At 48.4% G+C, this 19,842-nt stretch overlaps 1 protein-coding gene across 4 annotated transcripts in view; it reads right to left on the bottom strand.

Moving 5' to 3' along the window:
• Gsap (gamma-secretase activating protein) overlaps nucleotides 1-19,842 on the bottom strand; it is an 81,200-nt gene that overhangs the window by 4,650 nt on the left and 56,708 nt on the right. For 3 of the 4 annotated variants that reach the window (XM_050139801.1, XM_050139799.1, XM_050139800.1), the window contains 7 exons: nucleotides 12,695-12,823; nucleotides 11,734-11,792; nucleotides 11,164-11,195; nucleotides 9,651-9,712; nucleotides 7,781-7,876; nucleotides 4,533-4,603; nucleotides 4,057-4,151 (listed from right to left, as the gene is read on the bottom strand). In XM_050139801.1, the coding sequence (XP_049995758.1) occupies nucleotides 4,057-4,151; nucleotides 4,533-4,603; nucleotides 7,781-7,876; nucleotides 9,651-9,712; nucleotides 11,164-11,195; nucleotides 11,734-11,792; nucleotides 12,695-12,823 (544 nt within the window). Of the gene's footprint in view, nucleotides 1-2,636; nucleotides 3,566-4,056; nucleotides 4,152-4,532; nucleotides 4,604-7,780; nucleotides 7,877-9,650; nucleotides 9,713-11,163; nucleotides 11,196-11,733; nucleotides 11,793-12,694; nucleotides 12,824-19,842 lie in introns of those variants that run through there. The other variant, XM_050139802.1, reaches the window with a different exon arrangement.

Raw genomic sequence — 19,842 nt, 5'->3', positions numbered from 1 at the left:
TAAGAGGAGGAGAACAAGTATACAGAGCCCAGCACATGGTACAGCGTGATTAGCACTGGACACGCGCTGAGTGAGCATGGGCTCACCTCTTCCACACCCAACACTATCAGACGCAATTAATAGAGTCGCATTTCGTAGATGAGAAAACTGAGATTCACAGGCGCCGAGAAACTTCCCCGTATCCTATAAACAGCCAGCGAGAGGTTGAAACAGCCTGAAATGGGCTGTGGGGGTTGTTGCTTCCGTTCTTAACCAGAGGACCACGCTGCCTCAGTAACCCAGAGCCATACGGACAGACCTAAGGGGAGAGAGCGTGGGTGCACTGGGAAACATGACGTGATCGTCTGAGTTGAATCTGATGTCAAAAGCAATGATTGACAGGTAAGTGTGGACGAAGCAAATTTAGTCAGCACCCTTTCATCCCCCAAGCAGGCACAGTAGCAGGGTAACGGACAAAACAGTGACGTCACCACTCTAGTTTACCTTGCAGTCTGGTAGAGCTGGCGATTAGTTCATCCTAAATTAATCACATGTTTGCGTGTGACCAGTTCTACGCACATAATACGGACCCATGCTCAATGCTACCAAAAAAATTTGTCAATCCAGGAACCTTTGAGGAGTCACTGAAGGTCTCTGAACACGATGAAAGATGAACTGAATTTTACTTTGGGAATATTAATATACCAGCAGACAAGGAATGGATAGGAGCACCATCCCAAGACTATCCTAGGACCCATAGGAACACCGTGGCCTGGACATGTACAAGAGGGACCGGGGGTACTGGGGGGGGAATGAAGGTAAGGGGAAGTGTCCTAGCTAGGGTTTCTGGCTGTGGTGAAACACCAGAACCTAAGCACCTTGGGGAGGAAAGAGTTTACTTCACTAACACCTTCTAAATCAGAGCTCATCATCCTGACGCAGAGCAGGAACCTGGAGGCAGGAGCTGACGCAGAGACCACAGAGGAGGAGTACCTACTGGCTCACTCCTCAGTGATTGCTCAGCCTGCTTTCTTATAGAACCCAGGACCACCAGCGCAGGGACGGCACCACCCACAACGGGTGGACCCTTTGCCATCGATCACTAGTGAAGAAAACGCCCTATAGGCTCGCCTACGCCCCAATCTTATGGAGGCAATTCTTCAACTGAGAAGCTGAGGTTTCCTCCTCTCAGACGACTGTAGTTTATGTCAAGCTGACTCAAGTTGTACCCAGCACAGGCAGAGAGTCCCACAGCCACGTGTACATGCTGAACAACCGACGAGATGTGAGGCTGGCAAAGGACCGTAGTGGCTCTCGGGGGTGCATATGGGGGTGCGCACGGCAGAACAAACGATGCGTAGGGACGGGGTTTGGGTTCTGAGAAAGAACGGCATCTCCCCTCTACACGTGTGAGTCACCAGCAGCGGGACGTCCTAATCCCTGGCAACATCAGGGGTCAGATGATGAGCAGATGTTGTCCTCGGGCAGATGTGAATGAACCAAAATAGACTGAGTTCACTAAGTCCCCAATCCAAAACACATTATAGCATTACTAACCAAGGCTGATGTTGCCATGTAGGCTTGGGGATGCTTTCCCGGAATAATGAAGTCAAAAAGTATTCCTAAGAAAGCATTTATGCTAGATCAAGAAATGCTATTCCAGGATTCGAAATTCCTTCTCGAATCCTGTGTAAATTCTGAGCATCCCAATGGCCCTTCATCTGCTTCGCTGGCGCAGTCCCAAGGGCAGGGGCTTATTCCTGGCCTCATCTCCGTAGGCCAGATCTGAGCAGAGCACATGGGCTAGAATTTAGCCACCAGTTCATCCCAGGAATACTCATCACTCCAGGGCTGCTGGTCTTGCTGTAGCCCGGGGGAGAAATAGCAGAACAAACAAACAAACAAAAACCCAAAACAAGAGGTGGGCTTTGGGGGCGCACGCCTTTAATCCCAGCACTTGGGAGCCAGAGGCAGGTGGATCTCTGTGAGTCCAAGGCCAGCCTGGTCTACTAGAGCTAGTTCCAGGACAGGTACCTTGTCCCGGCGGGGTGGGGGTGGGGGGGACCAAAACACAAAAAAGTCAAAACCAAAAATCCTAAAACAAAACTCTACTTGCTACTTCGTCACTCTTTCCTTTTACTTAAGTGTCTGACTCTTGAAACGCAAACAATCTCCCTAGTCCTGCAGACCTGAAAAGCAAGCACCCTTATACACATGCACGTATTGACCCTTTGTACACACACACACACACACCTGCACACACACACACACACAGTGTCACTTTACCCTCTCTTCCCTTATCATCTAAAGAAAATGGCATTTAACAGACAAGGATAAGCCAGGAATGGCGTGCTGAATCATACCTGCAATCCCAGCATTCAGAGTAGCAGTAAGAGAACCTGGGGTTCAAGGCCTTGGCTGCGAAAGTTTGCAGCCACCCTGAGCTGCCTGAGCCTGCAATGGGTTGCAGCCACCCTGAGCTGCCTGAGCCTGCAATGGGGTGGGGTGGGGGATGGGGTTGAGGGGCTCAGGGGTGAAGGAAAGCAAAGAAGTTAACAGAGTGTAAAGGCAGGCGCAAGATGAGAAAGAAAATACTTGTAACCAGAAATCTAATAAGGGGCTGATATCCAGAACATACAAATAATAAAACAAGTCAGTAGCCAGATGACAACTGATTTTATTAAACACGTAGGAGATCTAGACAGAGTTGTTTCCCCTCCCCCAAAGAAGCCCTACAACTAGTCAAGAATTACATAGAGAGATAGTATCTTTAACCAGTGAAATACAAATGAAAACCACACTTGGTATCACCTCCTGCCTCTCAGCATCCAAAACAGGGGTAAGTGTGGGAAGAGTGTGGAGAAACTCGAACCCTTGAGTACTGCTGGTGGACTCTAACTCGGTGCAGCCACTGAGAGAGACTGCATGAACCCCCTCAAAGAAGCTGAAAATGAATCAGCATTGATCCCATAACCTCTGAGCACCCAAAAGAATTAAAGGTGGGGTATTTAAAAAGATTTGTACACTAATGTTCATTGAACTAGTCACACTAGCCAAGATACACAAATGTGCATTGATAAACAGGCAAATAACATGGAAATTACATAAACATGTAATGCTACTCCGTTTTAAAAAGGAAGAAATTCTGCCATCCATGACAAATGAGTGGATCTAGAAGGCACCACAGAGGTTAAAGGAAGCCAGCCACGGAAGAGACAAATATTATATGAGTCTATTTATAAGAACTGTCTATAGTAGAGTCAGAGAAACAACAGAAAGGTGGTGGCCCAGGCTGGGACATGGGAAGGGAAGTTGCCGTCCATGGAATGAGAAAAGAGGTTGTTTGTGAGCTGAGAAATCCCTGGAGAGCTACTACACAACACTGCCTGCAGATGCTACTGCACATTTAAAGAGTTAGAGTTGATTGCGTGCTAGAACTCTTCCTACAGTAGAGGAGACAAAGTCAACACAAGGCAGATGTTTATGGCAAACAGGAGCCTGTGCGTTTCTTACTGCGGTCTACGGTGCTCCGACCCTGTTCCTCTCCCATTAGTGTTTGCAACTGCTTTCATTTCTTGTCCGTGACCTGGCAGGAAATAGTTACTCCACACATTCAGGGACTGATCTAAGGACCACTTATATGAATAACTGTACACATACATGCTGAGGGTATCTTTGAGGCCTGCTTAGGGCTTCTCTGAGAATCTCAAGCGCTTAAGGGCCAGCCTGATCCTTGACACCAAGCCAGCCCTCTCCGTCCTTTGTGTTTACCCTCAGGTCTTGCCACTGAGGAAGCAGGAGAAGCCACAGGAGCAAGTTCCCCGCAGGGGCACCACCATTCGTGCAAGTTTAGCTAAACATGCACACGAGAACTGAATGCAACTGCTCCCTAGAGGCAGCCATGGTAGAGTTAGCAGTTGCGGGAGGTCTGGCCAACGGAGACCAACCTTAAGGCTATCCTCCACCAGAGCCGGCTGCGGACACTCGGGAGCCATCTTGAAATCCAGGGCGCTACTCTCTGGAGACCACGTGAGAAACAACTTTATTATGACCCGACAACCAAAGAGCCAAACTCACCAGGAGGGAGGGGGACGCACAGGCTGCTTGTGGCATCCAAAATCCTGGTCATGAGGTGAAAGACTTCAAAGTGTGCAGCGCTGCCATGGTTATTGCTGGGTAAAAACAACGCAGTAGTAAGTCAACCACGTGCCCTCCAGTCTCGAGTAGTGGCTCTGAGTACCACACACAGAGATTCCTATGAAATGTTGTACCCCATGGAAACCTCAGGAATGAGAGACTGACCAACAGCCTAGAGCACAGAATCGCACACCTTCCTCAGTGTGCTCATAAATTATAAATTACACTAGTTGAAATTTCCCTTCTTAGAAGTAGTAGGTTCACGTGTCTCTCCCTCCTCATCAACCTCATGTCATTAAGAACAGCTGAAGTAACCTTGAATTCTGAGTATAAAACTAAGAGGTGGTGGTGGGGCTCGTGAGCACTGCTTCAGACTTGCACGCCAAGATGGAGGAGATTGAGAAATACTTGCGTACAGGTGGAGAACCCAAGGACGTGCACTGTGTTTCCTCCAGCTGGTCTCCAGCATGCACCAAATGAGATTCAGCTAGAAGGAAAGAGGACTCGTGACCCACAGCCTGCATCCCTTCCTTCAACGCCCTCCCGGCTGTGCCTCTGCAGCTCTGGCTGCACATCCAAGGCAGCTGGCCCTCGGGCTGCGGCTGGGCACACCATACAACAAGCCTTTCTGAAATCAGTTCCGAGACACTGGGATCCAGAAGGGAACGCCTGGAAACGTGCCCCGACTGTAACAGAGTACCCTCTGTCCGCGCTGGCAATGCTCCCCTGACAAGCTAGCCGGCTCCACCCTCCGCACGGACCCTCACCCATTGGTGAAGGTCAAATGCCAATGGCATAGCTGTCAGCCGGCTACACTGCCAGGGCTGAGAGCTGAGCGAAGAAAGCTGGGAGAGGGGCATGGAGTCGTCGTGTACATGAGCTGTGGAGAGATATGACCTCAGGGCCAGGTTCTGTGGAGCTGTCTCCCTGGCAAGTTACCCATCCTCTCAAATCTCTCAAATCTCAGGGTCTTCTTCAGTGAGATGGGAGGAAGTGCTTTCACAGGGTTGTCGTAAGTGTTAGTTACGTCACTTCCTGGAGCCAGTGCTCAACAAACAACACTGCGTATCACCCAAGCCAGATGCCTGGTTGGTCTTAGGGCTTTATCTAGAAACCTAGTCTAATTGTACACGTTTGTCCGCGGTAGGGCAGTCTCCACACAGCTGTCCATTACAGACCAGTGTACCTGCACGCAGGGTAAGAGCAGGAGGCGGGGCAGAAAGGAGTTCCGTGCACAGCCTCCAGGATACAGGGTTCTCTGCTGAATGCAAGTTACGTGCGGACAACATCATCAAGCTCTGTGCCAACTTCCTTGAGCGTATTTCCAGAAAGACTGCCTGGCCATCCTCTTTAACCAGACACTGGAGGCATGGCTGGTTGCAGCTGGGCAAGTTAGGTAAGTCAGGGGCATGGTGTTTCTGGGTCAACTCAGGCATCATTTCTAGGCCTCTTGGCTCTAGGAATCGGCACAACCCAGCGTGAAAATTCGCATGTGATGAAGTCAGTGAAGCCGAGTGAGAAAGGATGCTAGCTAGAGTGGACGTTCTTAGTACTGTAGAAGGGGGACTTCAAGTCAACAGAAAGAGGTGTGACCAACCTCTCAGACACAGCTCTGGGAGCATCTATGTGCTCCGAAAGCTGTTCCCAATGGCTCTGCAGCGGTCATCACACCACGAAATGAATGTCAGATGTCTGCAGAGCATGCCACAGACATCATTGAGATTCCACAAGGAGAAAAAAAGAATAAAGCAGAGAGGATCAGATGAGGGCTGGAGAGCTAAAGTTAAGCTCCTCCGTACACAGTCCCTTGCTAAGGAAATACAAATGACACAGTCGCCAGACACACCAAGAGGAAGCAAAGTCCCCAGAGAGAAGAGAGAAAGCAGGCGTGGAGAGATGGGCACCAACACCAGCTTTGGTGGTGGTGGCTTCAAAAGAAAGCCCTCAGTATGACAGGCTCTTTAAGCCAATGCCCCTAAGCTTCACATCCTGAGCTGGAAGCCACCTGCTGCCTGTCACCTGGTGTGGAGAAACAAACCCCTCACTGCCACTATGTACAACTCCATACGATCACCAACGGCATGGCTATCGCTGGCCTTGTGTCATAAGCAGGCAAGGCTATTTGTGGGGAGGAGCTACGTCTGGGTAACCAGCAATGCTGAAAATGACCCATGTGTGCAACAAAGTCTTGCTGGCTTGACGTGGTTTCATGCAAGTAATTCCTGCTCATTCCTAAAGACTACAGACCCAGGAAGTCACCTCTACCTCGCGTATCTGGTCTCATCAACACGATTGCTTACTAGACTGCTTCAGAACTGGCCTTGTTCTAAAAACTAAAGTTGACGAAAAGAATAGAGAGGACTTTCACCTTTGAAGAGACAGATGACTGAGAACATCCTCTCACTGTGGAGCGGGTGGGTCAACACCTTATCATTAAAGGCCATTTCACCGCCATTCTACTGAGAAGCAGTCAGAGAAGCCTGGACACTCCAACCATAAATATCATTACGCAACAACATCCAGCCTTTTCTAGTATATTAAGACTATAAAGCTCACTCCCACTTGCAGGCCGCTCTTACCCAAACTTGGCAAAATCATGGAAACTTCTTTCTCTTTGTCGTTGAATACTTCGATTTGTCAAGCGTATTATTTCTAGGTTCTACAGGACCAGACTTCAGTCTCGGTGCTTTGTGAAAAGGCAAATATGGCTGAAATCCAGTCTCAGAACATCATTTGCATCCACATATGAACAGGTGTCGTTAATTTGAATAATGCTCTCTCAATGCATGGCGAACAGGCAGTGAGCTACCATCTCAGTGCATGGCGAACAGGCAGTGAGCTACCATCTCAGTGCATGGCGAACAGGCAGTGAGCTACCATCTCAATGGCAGATGAGATGGGGAATGGAGAGCCGAGCTGGAAGCTAGCCAAGTTTGGCTTTGGGAGCCAATTAGGATTTAAAGTGCAAGCTCTCTCATATTTGTATAAAACTTCATTATGGAAAGCAAGACTTATTGTTTAATAAAGAAGTGGAAGTGGCCACTTGGTGGCTACCCTGGTCTCATTGTCGTATGCTCCCATGAACATAGGACCGCTGAAGCAGGACAGAAAGCTGCCTTCCACAACAAGTTTTCTTTGTTTGCTGTTCCTTTTGCCCTCCTTTCAATCTATAGCACCAAATATACCAGGCTGGAGATGGAAATCTCCAAAACCTAAGCTGAAAAGCAAAGTGGGGGACAAGGGTGCTGGGGAGACACAGTCTCAGTCACTAACCTGCCAACTACGCAAAACAAGGGCCTGAGGTGCAGCCTCAACATCACATAAAAAGTCAAGCAGGGAACCTGGCTTTCACAATGGAAGGGGCAGAGACAAGTAGAGTCCTGGAATCCACTGGCTGGCCAGCCAGCTGCACAAATGCCATCCAGGGCCAGGGAGAGAGCCTGTCTCCAAATCTGAGGTGGAGAGTGATGGAGGATGGCTAAGTCAACCTCTGGCCTCCACATGCCCATGGGCACTCCCACCCCCCACTGCACACGTCTACACACATACACAAACACATAAACACGCATGCATTAAACAACCAATGGCCTCACCGGCTGACATCTTGAGAATTAGACATGGGGCTAAGGGTAGGGCTGAAATTAGGAAAAAAGGTAAAACCAACCTGTTTTGAAACGTAGTCCAGAACTCTCTGTTCGATCTTCTTCCTTTCTACACCCTGCAGGTGTCTCAATAGATGATCTCTTAGCTCAGACACCATCTGAGAACAGGAGAGGTGCTACATGAGTCAGGACAGGCCCAGCCACACCTGCGGCAGGCTGTAATTAGCGTTGTTATTAATATTTCACATCAACATGAAAATTTCTTCATCTGAGGAAAACCCTTCACCCCTGACACCCCAAAGGAAGAAACCTACAACATTAACCACTCTGGAAAAAGAGCAGGTCCAACACAGAGGGACAGTGCTCCACAGAGGGACCCTGTTTCGTGGAGGGACCATGTTTCATGGAGTGATTACTCTCCGTGGAGACAGAGACTGTAGGGGGCAGGAAGGTGCCAGTAGGGACTCTTGGAAGGACAGACATTAGACCTAGAAGGAAATGCAGCAGACACCACATCTACACTGAGCCACCCACCTCACAGGTGAAGGTAATAAAAAGTCATTCTTCTGTACCAGGCTTCTGTATCTGCTCTAAGCCCTAGTCTCCCTTCTAAGGTTTGCATCCACAGGCCTCCATCTTCATGTCTTTCTTTCCCTTCCTTTTGCTGCCTCTCCTGCTCTCCCTTTTGGCCTATAAATCCGCTCACCAAGAGGGCTTTTCTTGTTGCTGTTGTTGTTTAAGCTAAAAAGATCTTCCTGCGATGAGCAGCTGGGGAGAACTGTCCAGGGTATCAACTGCATAAACCTTAAACCGCCGTCCACCTTAGAGAACTCAGTGTGACCTCAGGATTCAACAGGACACAATGTCTCCAAAGTTCAACTCAAAGCACTGGGCTTTTTAAACATGTTTCTTCTAAGAATTACTATGTACTTTTGTGCTATTTAACTTTTCTGTAATTACTGTAGAGATGAAAACCAATGCCTAGCCTGATGCTTATATAATCCTACAAATGGGAAGCTAAGCCAGGAGTATCAAATATTCAAGGTCAGACTCTCATAGGTACACAGTGGGCTCAAGGTCGGTGGGCTAAATGAAAAACACCTATTCAGTTATGCACACCTATTCAAGTCTCCCCTATGCAGTTATGCACACCTATTCTAGTCTTTTATAATATCATTAAACATTCACACAGGCTTCAATGAGCAGAAGTATTTAAGTCTGTGTCACGTACTATAATTTTCATTTCCTTTTGTCCGTGTTTCTTCACTGTTGTTAACATGACATGCAAGTTTACATTAGAGTCGGCGCAGAAACAGCGTCCTCCCGCTTGGAGCCTCATTGGAAAGGGAGGGAGGGGAAGAAAGGGGTTTTTGCCATAGCCCACAACTTTCAGTCAGATTCAGCCCCTGGAAGTAAAATTGGTTGGCTCTCACGCTTTTGCAAGATGCCACCAAAACAGTTGGTCTTCACTTTCAGCGTGTGCCATAACAAGAGCCAATTCCCTGCATCCTGAATCTTGTTATTATAGTTTGTAAATTTTTGTCAATTGGATAGTCAAAAACCAAACACAGGCCTTGGAGATGGCTCAGTGGATCAAAGAGATTGTCACGTAAGCCTGAGGACCTGAGCTCAGATCCCAAGAACCCATGGAGCAGCGAAAGCAGGGGCATGTGTCTGGAATCACAGAATGTAGGCACACACGTGTTCCTTATCACAGTTTACAATTCCATGCTTATTCATGTGACGGATTCATCTCCTCTGCTGGACTACACATGCCAAGAGGGCAGAAATCACACGTACTGCTCGCTACTGGACACTGGGCTACAGTGCTGGCACCCGCTGAATACTTAGTGGACAATGCCATCTGTCTTTTCCCACAGTTTCCTGGGACCACTTGCTCGCCCACATTACAGAAGCCCACGGATTACCTACCAGACCCACGAGCAGCCTCTGGTGCCGATCTTCCTCTTGTAGGAGAGGTATCAACCTTGGCTCTGCAGGTGAACAAAGGAGCAATCATCAGAGGTAGTGTTCAGGAAGTGGGCTAGAAGAACCACACAAGCCAGGCCTTGACCTGAGCCTCTTACCCTCCAGAGACATAATTCTAGGGATGGCAGGCCTCAGTGGAAGGACTGTGTGGCTCCCTTTTATCTGCTGTCCCCATAGTTCAGTGGCCTTGAAGGTTACTGAGCTGATGAGGCAGCCAGTAACTAGGGCGAACAATGCTGATGGGCACAAACTTTCAGATTGAGATGTAACAGCGAGAGAGTTAGACCAAAAGTCGCTTTCCCCACTTTGACTGACCCTGCACTGACCAGACAGGAGGCCAGGGGAAGGCAAATAGGCAAGCAGATCTTTCCTGGCACGCCCACTGGGTTCTTCTCCCAGAAGCCCAGAGCAGAACCCACAGGCTGATGCTCCCTTCTAAAAGGCATGGGTGTTCTTGGCACCTTAGGACGAATGCTTTCTCCACCTGCTTAACCCTCCGGGTTATGATGAAAGTACTCGGAATATGAACTTAACAACCCTCAGTTTGCGGGGTTCAGTTTCAGCACAGACACCATCCTTCACGCAGAGAAAAGTCTGGCACAGGAAGGAAGTCACTGCCCTCAAGATGATGTCACAGGCCTGGCACAAAGCAGAGCCCCGAAATCGCCCACATTTCCCACACTGCACAGTCTCTAAGCATAGCAGGAGTGGATGTAACTCATTTATGCCTTGTCTAGTAGGGCACAGTCCCCGGCTACAGGAGGATGGTCTGGTCACCCAGGAGACAAGTCACCTTCATGGTTCACGGAGCTGTGTATACAGCTGTTGAGTGTGCATAACACACTTTCTAAGTTAATTCTCATAGGCTCTCCACGCATACGAAAACATCCAAGCCCATAAAACAGGAGTAGATAAAAATAGCTTCCTTAATGACGGCTGTCCTTCCCGAAGCATGGTCAACATCGAAAAGGCTCGGGCCCGGTTAGAAGACAATGTGTAGGCACTGGGGGCTGGCATGTGACAGCCTCGGAATCAAAGCTGGTGTCCACCCTACAGAACCACACTGCTCAAGTCCAGGGCATGACCCGGTGGGAACCAGAATGAAAGACACACAGACGGCACAGACAGCTGGCGAGAGCAGCTCAGGCAGGAGAACCAAGCGCACCCTGCAGGGCAGCCAGAGGCCACGCTAATTAGATCAGCCCTGAGAGGAGGCATGAGGAAAACCAGAAGGCCAACACCCAGGGACTGTTTCAGCAAAAACATACTCAGCAGCTGCCCCTGGAAGGACCCGGTGCCAAGACAGACGTGGGACTGGCTCTGTGGTCACTGTTAAAAGCTGTTGCTATCAATGATACCCCATTATCCTGCTGCAAGGGATTTTCTTGCCAGTCCACTGATTCAGAAGAACAGTGTTGCAAACAAGACATGGACTTTAGTATAGGTCTCTTCTTACCCAGTGCCCTTGACTCCATGTTAGAAATCACCCTGCAAAGAAATGGCGTGTTCTTTACAAAGGAACCATCATTTTAAAAACGAAGAGCCCCGACACTGCACAGATATACCTCCTCGAAAGCCCCACAAAACCACTGAGAAGCTGCTCTCTGCCTACCAGGGAACTCAAAAACTTCGCTCAGTACCAAAGGGCAGATTAATCTCAAAGCCCTTGAGTGCCAGCAACAGCAGTTACTGAGAGAAACTTCAGCTCCCAGTTACTGGAAATAATGGAGGCAGAAAATAGAATGGCGGCTGGAACGGGTCTCCACGCTCAGCTCTCCGGGATGAAGCCACTTTCAAAATAAGAGCCAGCTCCACTAGCAACTTAAAACAGCTCACTACCTATTTCCACGCCAACGGCATTCCCTTCTTCACCCTCTCTATCTCAAGCCCTCCATCCCAGGCTTAACCTAGAGGCATTCCCGTGGTCTAGAGGAAGCCAAGGACAGCCCTTCGCCGAGCGCGTGCCACCCAGGCAGCCGACCAGCCGGAGGCCACCGAGGCAGGCAAACGGGCCAGGGGCACTTACCTGGCTGCGTTGTCGAGAATGTTCTTCACATACACTGTGGACCTTCTTTGCCCCGTTTTCTAGGAGAGAAAGCATGTCAGGAACATGGAAGGTGGAAATTTCATGGACAGATTTTTTTTTTTTTAATAGCAAGAACAAAAATCAAGGCCCGGCAGTGGTGGCGCACGCCTTTAATCCCAGCACTCGGGAGGCAGAGGCAGGCGGATCTCTGTGAGTTCAAGGCCGGCCTGGTCTAGAAGAGCTAGTTCCAGGACAGGAACCAAAAGCTATGGAGAAACCCTGTCTCGAAAAAAAAAATCAGTGTAGTTAAAGGTTTCAAAAATACTATTTATTATTTCCCATGTATTGAGAACACCTATTTTTTAATTAAAGTTTTTTCTCAAGCAGTATAATCGCAGGACCCTGGGCCTCTCTCCAGCAGTAGCGCAGGGTTCCCAGGCACCCTTCACCCTGTTCTCATTAATGTTTCTATCTAATATAGCTAGACCACAGTGTCAAGATCAGGAAATGGATGTGATGGCATGTGTGTAGATGTACGTACTACCATGTACCACCGTGAACCTATTTCATTTCCCTGGAGAGCTCCCTGTCCAACCCCTTCACAGTCTGTCTCACGGACTCTTCCTCTTCCTAACCTCTAGCAAACGCTGACTGGGGACACCTACGTTTCCCTAGATGAACTTTCAGCTACTCAGGCAATCTAACTGTATCCGAGACATGTTCCGTGCTTCTGCCATAAATGTGCTACACACCCCTTCACTTCTCCGACTCCCGTTCCTTCCCCAAAGAACAGACAGCAGAAGTGACCCTGGCTGCCACTGGGCTGTCACTGAGGTGAGGCAGCCTGTGACAGGGAAGAAGAGCACAGGCAGTTTGAGGCGGCCTTGTGGCTGGCCTCGCTCCGTCTCTACTGCTAGGTGTGTGTGTGTGTGTGTGTGTGCCTGTGTGTGTGCACGCTCACCTCTTCAGTGATCAGGTTGTACCACTCTCTCCTCACAACACTGTTGTGGTAGTGCAAGTGGGGCTTCGTGTACTTAACATACTCGAGGTTGGCGTTCAGCTTGGCCCAGTACCCCGTCAAACTGTAGACCTGCAACCAAACAGCCAGGGCGTGAGAAGCAGGCAGTGAGGTCCACGCCATAGCAGGGACTACATGCGTTTTGCTGCATGTCCTTTGGGTGTTGGCATTTCTGAACGACTACATCTTTCATGGTACAGTCACACCCATGAGAATTCAACAGTCAAGAGGCTTTGGGAGCCCTCGCCTCTCTTCTCTCCCCATTTACAACAGAGAGGCCTCCAGCTCATTTCCCAAAACTAAGGACTTCCCAGTGGGGGCGGGCTCAGCAAGAAGCCTGTATAAAGGCATTTCCTCCCCAGGGAGCAATTCTCCTGGCTGGGGAGGTGCCACCACACTGTGTCCTGTGTCTGTAACTCAGAGCAACTGGAATGGACTTGCTTCCTTCCTAGGCTTACTCACTTCCAAAACCTAGTAATCAGAAGAATATGAACGAATTTCACAATAGCTGTTAAATTCTTCCAAAGAGTATTCGTTGGCTTTTAGGTCTTTGAATTATTAGTTATTTGTTCTGTCTTGAAGAATGTAACCATTATTATTTGCCTTTTAATAACAAAACACTACCCTAATGTGTATTTAATGTTGAAAAACATTATCTATAAACATGGGAGCCTGGTGATCCTGCACCGGGATTTCCAGGTCCCTGTGTTGCTGAACGAGAAGTTGGACAGGACACCTGGGCAAGAGCAGAGGCAGAAATGGTTTATAGGCACATCCAAGGAAGAAGCCAGCCAGAGCCAGCAGGCAGAAGCTCAATGGCAAAAAGCCATACAAAGCACTGGGGTCTACGAGGTCATTCATACAGCATGGGCGCTCTTATATATGCTCCGTTGGGATACGTCCACGTTGGAGGGCAGCAAGCCATTTTGGGCTTCACTCTGCTGTATTTTCCTGTCTCGCTGACATCAATTGGTTTTTATGATACAGTCACATATGTTTGACCAAGACTAGATACAACATGTGTGGTCTAATAGCTGTTGCTTACTGTGGTAACAGACTTAACAGAATTCAAGGAAATAAGAGAACTTATAGACCCCTCAAAACATAAACTTTTTGTCGCTGTTACCCTCCAGAACTTGAAGGTAAGACCCCCCCCCCACTGCTGAAAACACCGCATATTCACGTTATAGGACGTGGAGAAATCATGGCATCGACCTGGAAACTCCATCCCCGCCGGCTGGTCAAACTAGAAGCCTGTACTTGCTAGCTTTCATAGTGATGGAAGGTGTTCTGCATAGTACTAGAGAAAGAAGAGTACTCATCAAAGCTACTTTATAAAGACTGTAACCGCACACTGAAACCAGCCTTTTCCTCCCGGTCTGCTCCAGGGATATGGTTCCTCAGAGGCTGCCCGCACCGCTGCTCATGGCCCAGAGGATGAGCATACGGGAGAACTAAGGGGTTCAGTGTGTTCCAAAGGACCACTTGAAGAGGGGGGAGAGCAGAGAGGAGGAGGAGGAGGTGGAGGTGGACACGGGGCGGGTCGAATCTAACTATATGCTTGGACTGGTTAGTTTCGTTTGTCAAATTGACACAAGCTAGAGTCATCTGAGAGGTGGGAGCCTCGACTAAGAAACCGCCTCCATCATCAGACTGGCCTATCAGCAAGGGAGAAACGCCTCCACCATCAGACTGGCCGATAAGTAAGGTAGAAACGCCTCCACCATCAGACTGGCCTATCAGCAAGGGAGAAAACGCCTCCATCATCAGACTGGCCTGTCAGCAAGGGAGAAAACGCCTCCATCATCAGACTGGCCTGTCAGCAAGGGAGAAAACGCCTCCATCATCAGACTGGCCTGTCAGCAAGGACGTGCGGTTCCTAATTGATGATTGACGTGGAAGGGTCCACCCACTGCGAGTGGTGTGGTCTATGGGCAGGTAATCTTGGGGTCTGTGAGAAATCAGAGAACCAGGGGGGCAAGCCAGGAAGTAGAACTCCTCTGTGGCCTCTGTTTCAGTTCCTGACTCTAGGTTCCTGCTTTGGGTGTTTGCCATGACTTTCCTCCATGAGGAGTGTCTCTGCATGCTGAGGTAACCCTCTCCCTCCCGGGTTGTTTTCAGCCATAGTATTTGCTTAGTGCAGTGAAGACTTAACCAGGACAGTGCATGTACGAAATCTTTGAAGAGTACGTTTAAAAGAGAAAAAAATAAAATAGTGATGGATGAAATAAATAGGTCGCACACAAATGCCCTAATACCACACTGCAGTGTGACTCATAAGCTACTGGAAAGACTTCACACAGATTTGGGGATCTCAGTAAGGTCAGTTATGTGATGCTTTATACTTTTATTTAGAAACCTGAACGGCCGACACAGCCAAAGCCCCTTCTCCCAGAGATAGAAAATCTCACAACCTTGAAAACCAAGACGTGTTTCCAGGGTACACGGGAGTGCTGGGGTCAGGGCGCTTTCCCTGACTTTCCTTCAGGGAAGAATGAAAAGTGAGCCCTGCCCTTATTTATGTCAAACTTATTTTACCTATCCCTTCTCACTACAAAATATTTTCTCTCTAGAAAATAATAATAATGATAATTTTTTCTCTAGAAAATAATAACAATAACAACAACAACAACAATAATATACTCTTAAAAATCAGACAAGTCCTGCGTACTTAGCTACCGCCTTTTTGTTCCCTACATCTGGCCATGGAACACTAGCGCCAATACTAGAAAAGTAGCTGGTGTTGTGGCGCCATCTAGTGGTCAGTTTGGCTATAGGCATGCCTGTTTTAGCACAGCAGTTTAGAGTGGGATTTACCTCAATCTTGTCCAGGGAAAGAACTGGGGTCCCCCTGTTGTGTGGCCTGGTTCCTTTAAGTCAAATGCTCCTGCTGACAGAAGACTACACTCACACTGTGGCTGAAAAAAAAATCCTTCTCTGCACTTAAAAAAAATCTCTGGGGGCCAGTAAGATGGCTCCGTGGGTTCTATTCCTGAGCCCACGGGTGGAAGGAGAGGATCACCTCCCACAGCCCTCCTCTGCCTGCACACGCACACATACACAGAGAGATAAATGTATTTTTAAAGCTCGTTTTTCTCATAGTCTTGAGTCAACCAAGAACAACAGAAAAAAAACTGTGGGCAGAGAACAGCCTTCAAGCGTGCTAGACTGCCCCGTGGTAAGTAAGTGTGCTCACACAGGGTCTTTACAGTGTCCATGGTTAGACAGTGTGCTCACACAGGGTCTCTACAGTGTCCATGGGTAGACAGTGTGCTCACACAGGGTCTCTACAGTGTCCATGGTTAGACAGTGTGCTCACACAGGGTCTCTACAGTGTCCATGGTTAGACAGTGTGCTCACAGGGTCTCTACAGTGTCCATGGGTAGACAGTGTGCTCACAGGGTCTCTACAGTGTCCATGGGTAGACAGTGTGTACTCACACAGGGTCTCTACAGTGTCCATGGTTAGACAGTGTGCTCACAGGGTCTCTACAGTGTCCATGGGTAGACAGTGTGTGCTCACACAGGGTCTCTACAGTGTCCATGGGTAGACAGTGTGTGCTCACACAGGGTCTCTACAGTGTCCATGGTTAGACAGTGTGTGCTCACACAGGGACTTTCCCCAGAGTTGCTTACACCTTTTAAAGAGTTCAGGCCTTCAAATAGTTCAAAACCACTAAATAAACAGGTCTCGCATCCCTCTTCTTCTGTATGGAAACACTCCCAGTAATGAGCTCTCTGGTTCACCAAGCTGTACTTAGGAAGCGTTATCTCTTTAGTCTGTTCTTGATGCGCTATCTGGAGAGTGGACGTGGTTCACGTCTGTCCGGGAAAAGTCACAAAACAGAACACAAAGATCTGTATTGTAGACAAAACAAAAATTCAAACTTATACTTAGTAAGAAATACTGCGAGTCAAAGGTCCCAATAGTCTCTCAGAGAGTCTGCTGGCCTATTATAATGCCATGTTTTCTGACTGTTGGGAAGTACCATCAGCATTTGGTCAGTGGCGTAATGTGTACCCTGCTAACATGCAAAGACGGCTGTAAATTGAAAGGCCTGTTTGGGAGACTGGGAAACACGGGGTTCCAGGGAAACATTTAAGAAAACAAAAGATAAATACGGTATGTTCACCGGGGCTATTAGTGAGTGAACAAAGCCAGTGAGGACAAAACCAAGACTCAGGGTTTGGATTGGCGGCCAGGATGGATCAGAGGCAAGGCCTTGAGAGACAAGAAAAGGCCAAACGCTGCTCACAGTCGTTAGTGGACTGCAGCCTCCGGCACGCGACTCCATTAGAAACACCGGCTTCTGCCTGACATAATTGTTAAGGGGTGTGGCCTGAAGCCGCGTGAGGTTTTCAGGTTCCTGGGGTGAGCCTTGTGGATCATAGCTTTCTGCTGAAGACGTGGTTTGAGCACATCCTGGTGAGCGCAGTCAGCCTCCTGCCCGTTCCAAGGCTTTTGGCGCACAAGCGGGCAGCGGCGACTGAGAACGAGGAGCCGGGTAGAGCGCATGCGCTGCTCTGTCTTTGAAGACTCCCAGCTTCTAGCGAATGCCAACATGCTCCTTGATCCAGAAAATAAGCGTGGCTTTTATTTTATTTTATTTTTTTAAAAAAATGTTAGATATCACACCTTGAAGGAAAAGGAAATAGAATCTGCACATGCCCACCCTACCAGCCCAGCTCAGCACCTCACATGGCATTTGGGTGCGGCCTGGGCACTCAATTGACACTTGACTAAAGTGGACTAAATAAAGTTGGGAGGGCTCCAAATACTGTCCCCGTGGAGAATAACCATGCAAAGTTAAAACCACAGGTCTCGTGATACACACACCAGCTATCCGAAAAGAAGTCAGTAGGGTCTTGTGTTTAAGACAGTCTCACTATGGCTGATCTGAAACTCGCCTGGTTGACTTGACCAGGTTGGCCTCAAACTCACGGAGTTCTGCCTCCTGCATGTTAGGATCTAAGGCATGCACCACCATGTCTAGCTGACAGTGGCCTTTTAAAAATACAAAAGGAGAACGAGAGAGATGTCTCAGCAGTTAAGATGTCTCAGCCGCTCTTGCAGAACACCTGGTTCTGGTTTCCAGCACCCACATGGGATAACTCAATGCCTGCCTGTAACTCCAGTTTCAGGAGACCCAAGGGGTCTCCATGGCACCCACACACCTGAAGTACACAAACAAACATGCAGGCACACACACACTTACACATAAACAAAAATAAACAAATCTTTAAAAATATACAAAAGTGATTTGCAAAAAAAAAAAAAAAAACCTAAATGTGTATATGAGCTTAGCTAGTAGTCCTTGGTGTCCGGGTTAAGAAGCAATCGGGTTGTCAAGGAATGGCCAGAAGGCATGTTTCTCTGTACAAAAGGGAGTTTTAACTTTTTACTTTGGAAGAAAGAAAATTATTCCCATCTCTTCTTCAAAAATCATCTTGCTCTGTTTCTTGAGATGTCAAAAACCAATCCCTGCAGGAAGTCCCTCGCTGCTGCTTGTTAAACAAAAGGGCCGGTTACATGAGGGGACCGTTTCTCACTTATGGTTTGGATTGCCAATTGATCCAGAAACAGAACACAGAGCCAGTGGTAACGGGTTCATCTGCAAGTCGCTGGGGGAGTGAACATCCACCTCTCATTTCTGAAAGACCCTCTGGCTGTGGTTCATCAGCATCTTCTTGGGGGAGGAGGTGCCCCGAGAGAGAACCCTTTACTCTGTGTACCAAGAGCTGGCCCGGGTCTTCCTGGATCTGCAGGGCATCTCAGTACAGCTGTGCAGAGAAATGCAGCAAGGCACTGTCTCTAGCACGGAGACAACAGACCTGAATTCCTGAGGGCGACCACTGAGACAGCCACAAACAGTCTCATGAATACAAATAAGCATCCTCCTGCTCCAGCATCAGGCAAAAATTCCACTTCCTTGACCCATCCGGGGGTTTTATCAGCCGCGTTCTGTTGTTTTTAGTAGGCTGGACTATTTTAAATGTAACCGGCATATCTCCCATTTGGAGTATATGCCCGCGGAAAGCCAGGGTAGAGTAAGATATTTCCCTCCACGCAGTCTTAGAAATTGAATATTATATCTCTAAGCAGAAGTACAGAGAAGAGAAGCCCAACCCAGAGTGGCTGGTAAGAAAGGAACAGAAGAGGAGAGGAACAGAGGAGAGTGGAGAAAAAATATATAGCTCCATAAAAACATTTTTAAAAAAAAATAACAGGAACAGAAATAATAATCTTCAGGCTTGGGTCTGGCTCTCTGGTATAGCTGGGAGGCAGGTGATCCCATCTCCACAAAAGCACAAGAAGAACCAACTCACTGGCTGAAGCTCTGCGACCAGTCACTGATGCTGCCTTGTGGTATCATACAGGCATGCTCACAATAGTAATTGAACTCACCGTAGCTCACTCTCCCCAGAAACACATGCGCTCCGAACTTTGGAAAATCAGAATTTCCCTGAGAACCAGCAGACCGTGCTTTATTTCTGCCAAAACAGCGGGTCTAGAGAGCTGGTACGTTGTGGTTATGCTAATACTTCAGATCACTAGCAAATCTTTTCCCCAAACGATGTCACCTGTCTGCACTGGGGGCTCTAAGGAAAATTAGTGTATTTTGCGCTTTAATAAGCAGTAAATTCTTCCCATCTAGTTCAAGTAGCTTTAAGCCACTTTGAATGGGGAAGCTGTAAGCAGTCTGGGTGGAGAAGAGCCCAGGAAGCAAACTCAGGTTCCCAGACGCTCAGGAGACCTGCGTCCTGGGAAACCCGCTGCACTCAAATCAGAGGCCGGGAGCAGGTGGGTTTCAGGTCTTTCTGGCCTTCCTAGTCTCTGGATCAGGCACTCAGTAATGGCCCAACAGATTTATTCTGTTAGATTCTGTTAGAGTCTGGTTCTGAGCCAAGCATATGGCACCCACTTGGAATCTCGGCCCTTGGGAGACTGAGGAAGAACAATGACAAGGTGAGTATAGGTTACAGAACAAGAGTCTGTCTCAAAAAGGAAGACAGACAACATTAGTAAGAAGGAAGGGAGAAAGGGAGGGAGGGAGGGAGGGAGGGAGGGAGGGAGGGAGGGAGGGAGGGAGG

The sequence above is a fragment of the Alexandromys fortis genome, unplaced genomic scaffold, assembly GCF_014885135.2.
Source record: "Alexandromys fortis isolate MF-2015 unplaced genomic scaffold, M_Fortis_MF-2015_v1.1 scaffold_38, whole genome shotgun sequence".
Lineage (NCBI taxonomy): Eukaryota > Metazoa > Chordata > Mammalia > Rodentia > Cricetidae > Alexandromys > Alexandromys fortis.
This window is presented reverse-complemented; position numbering and strand designations above follow the sequence as displayed.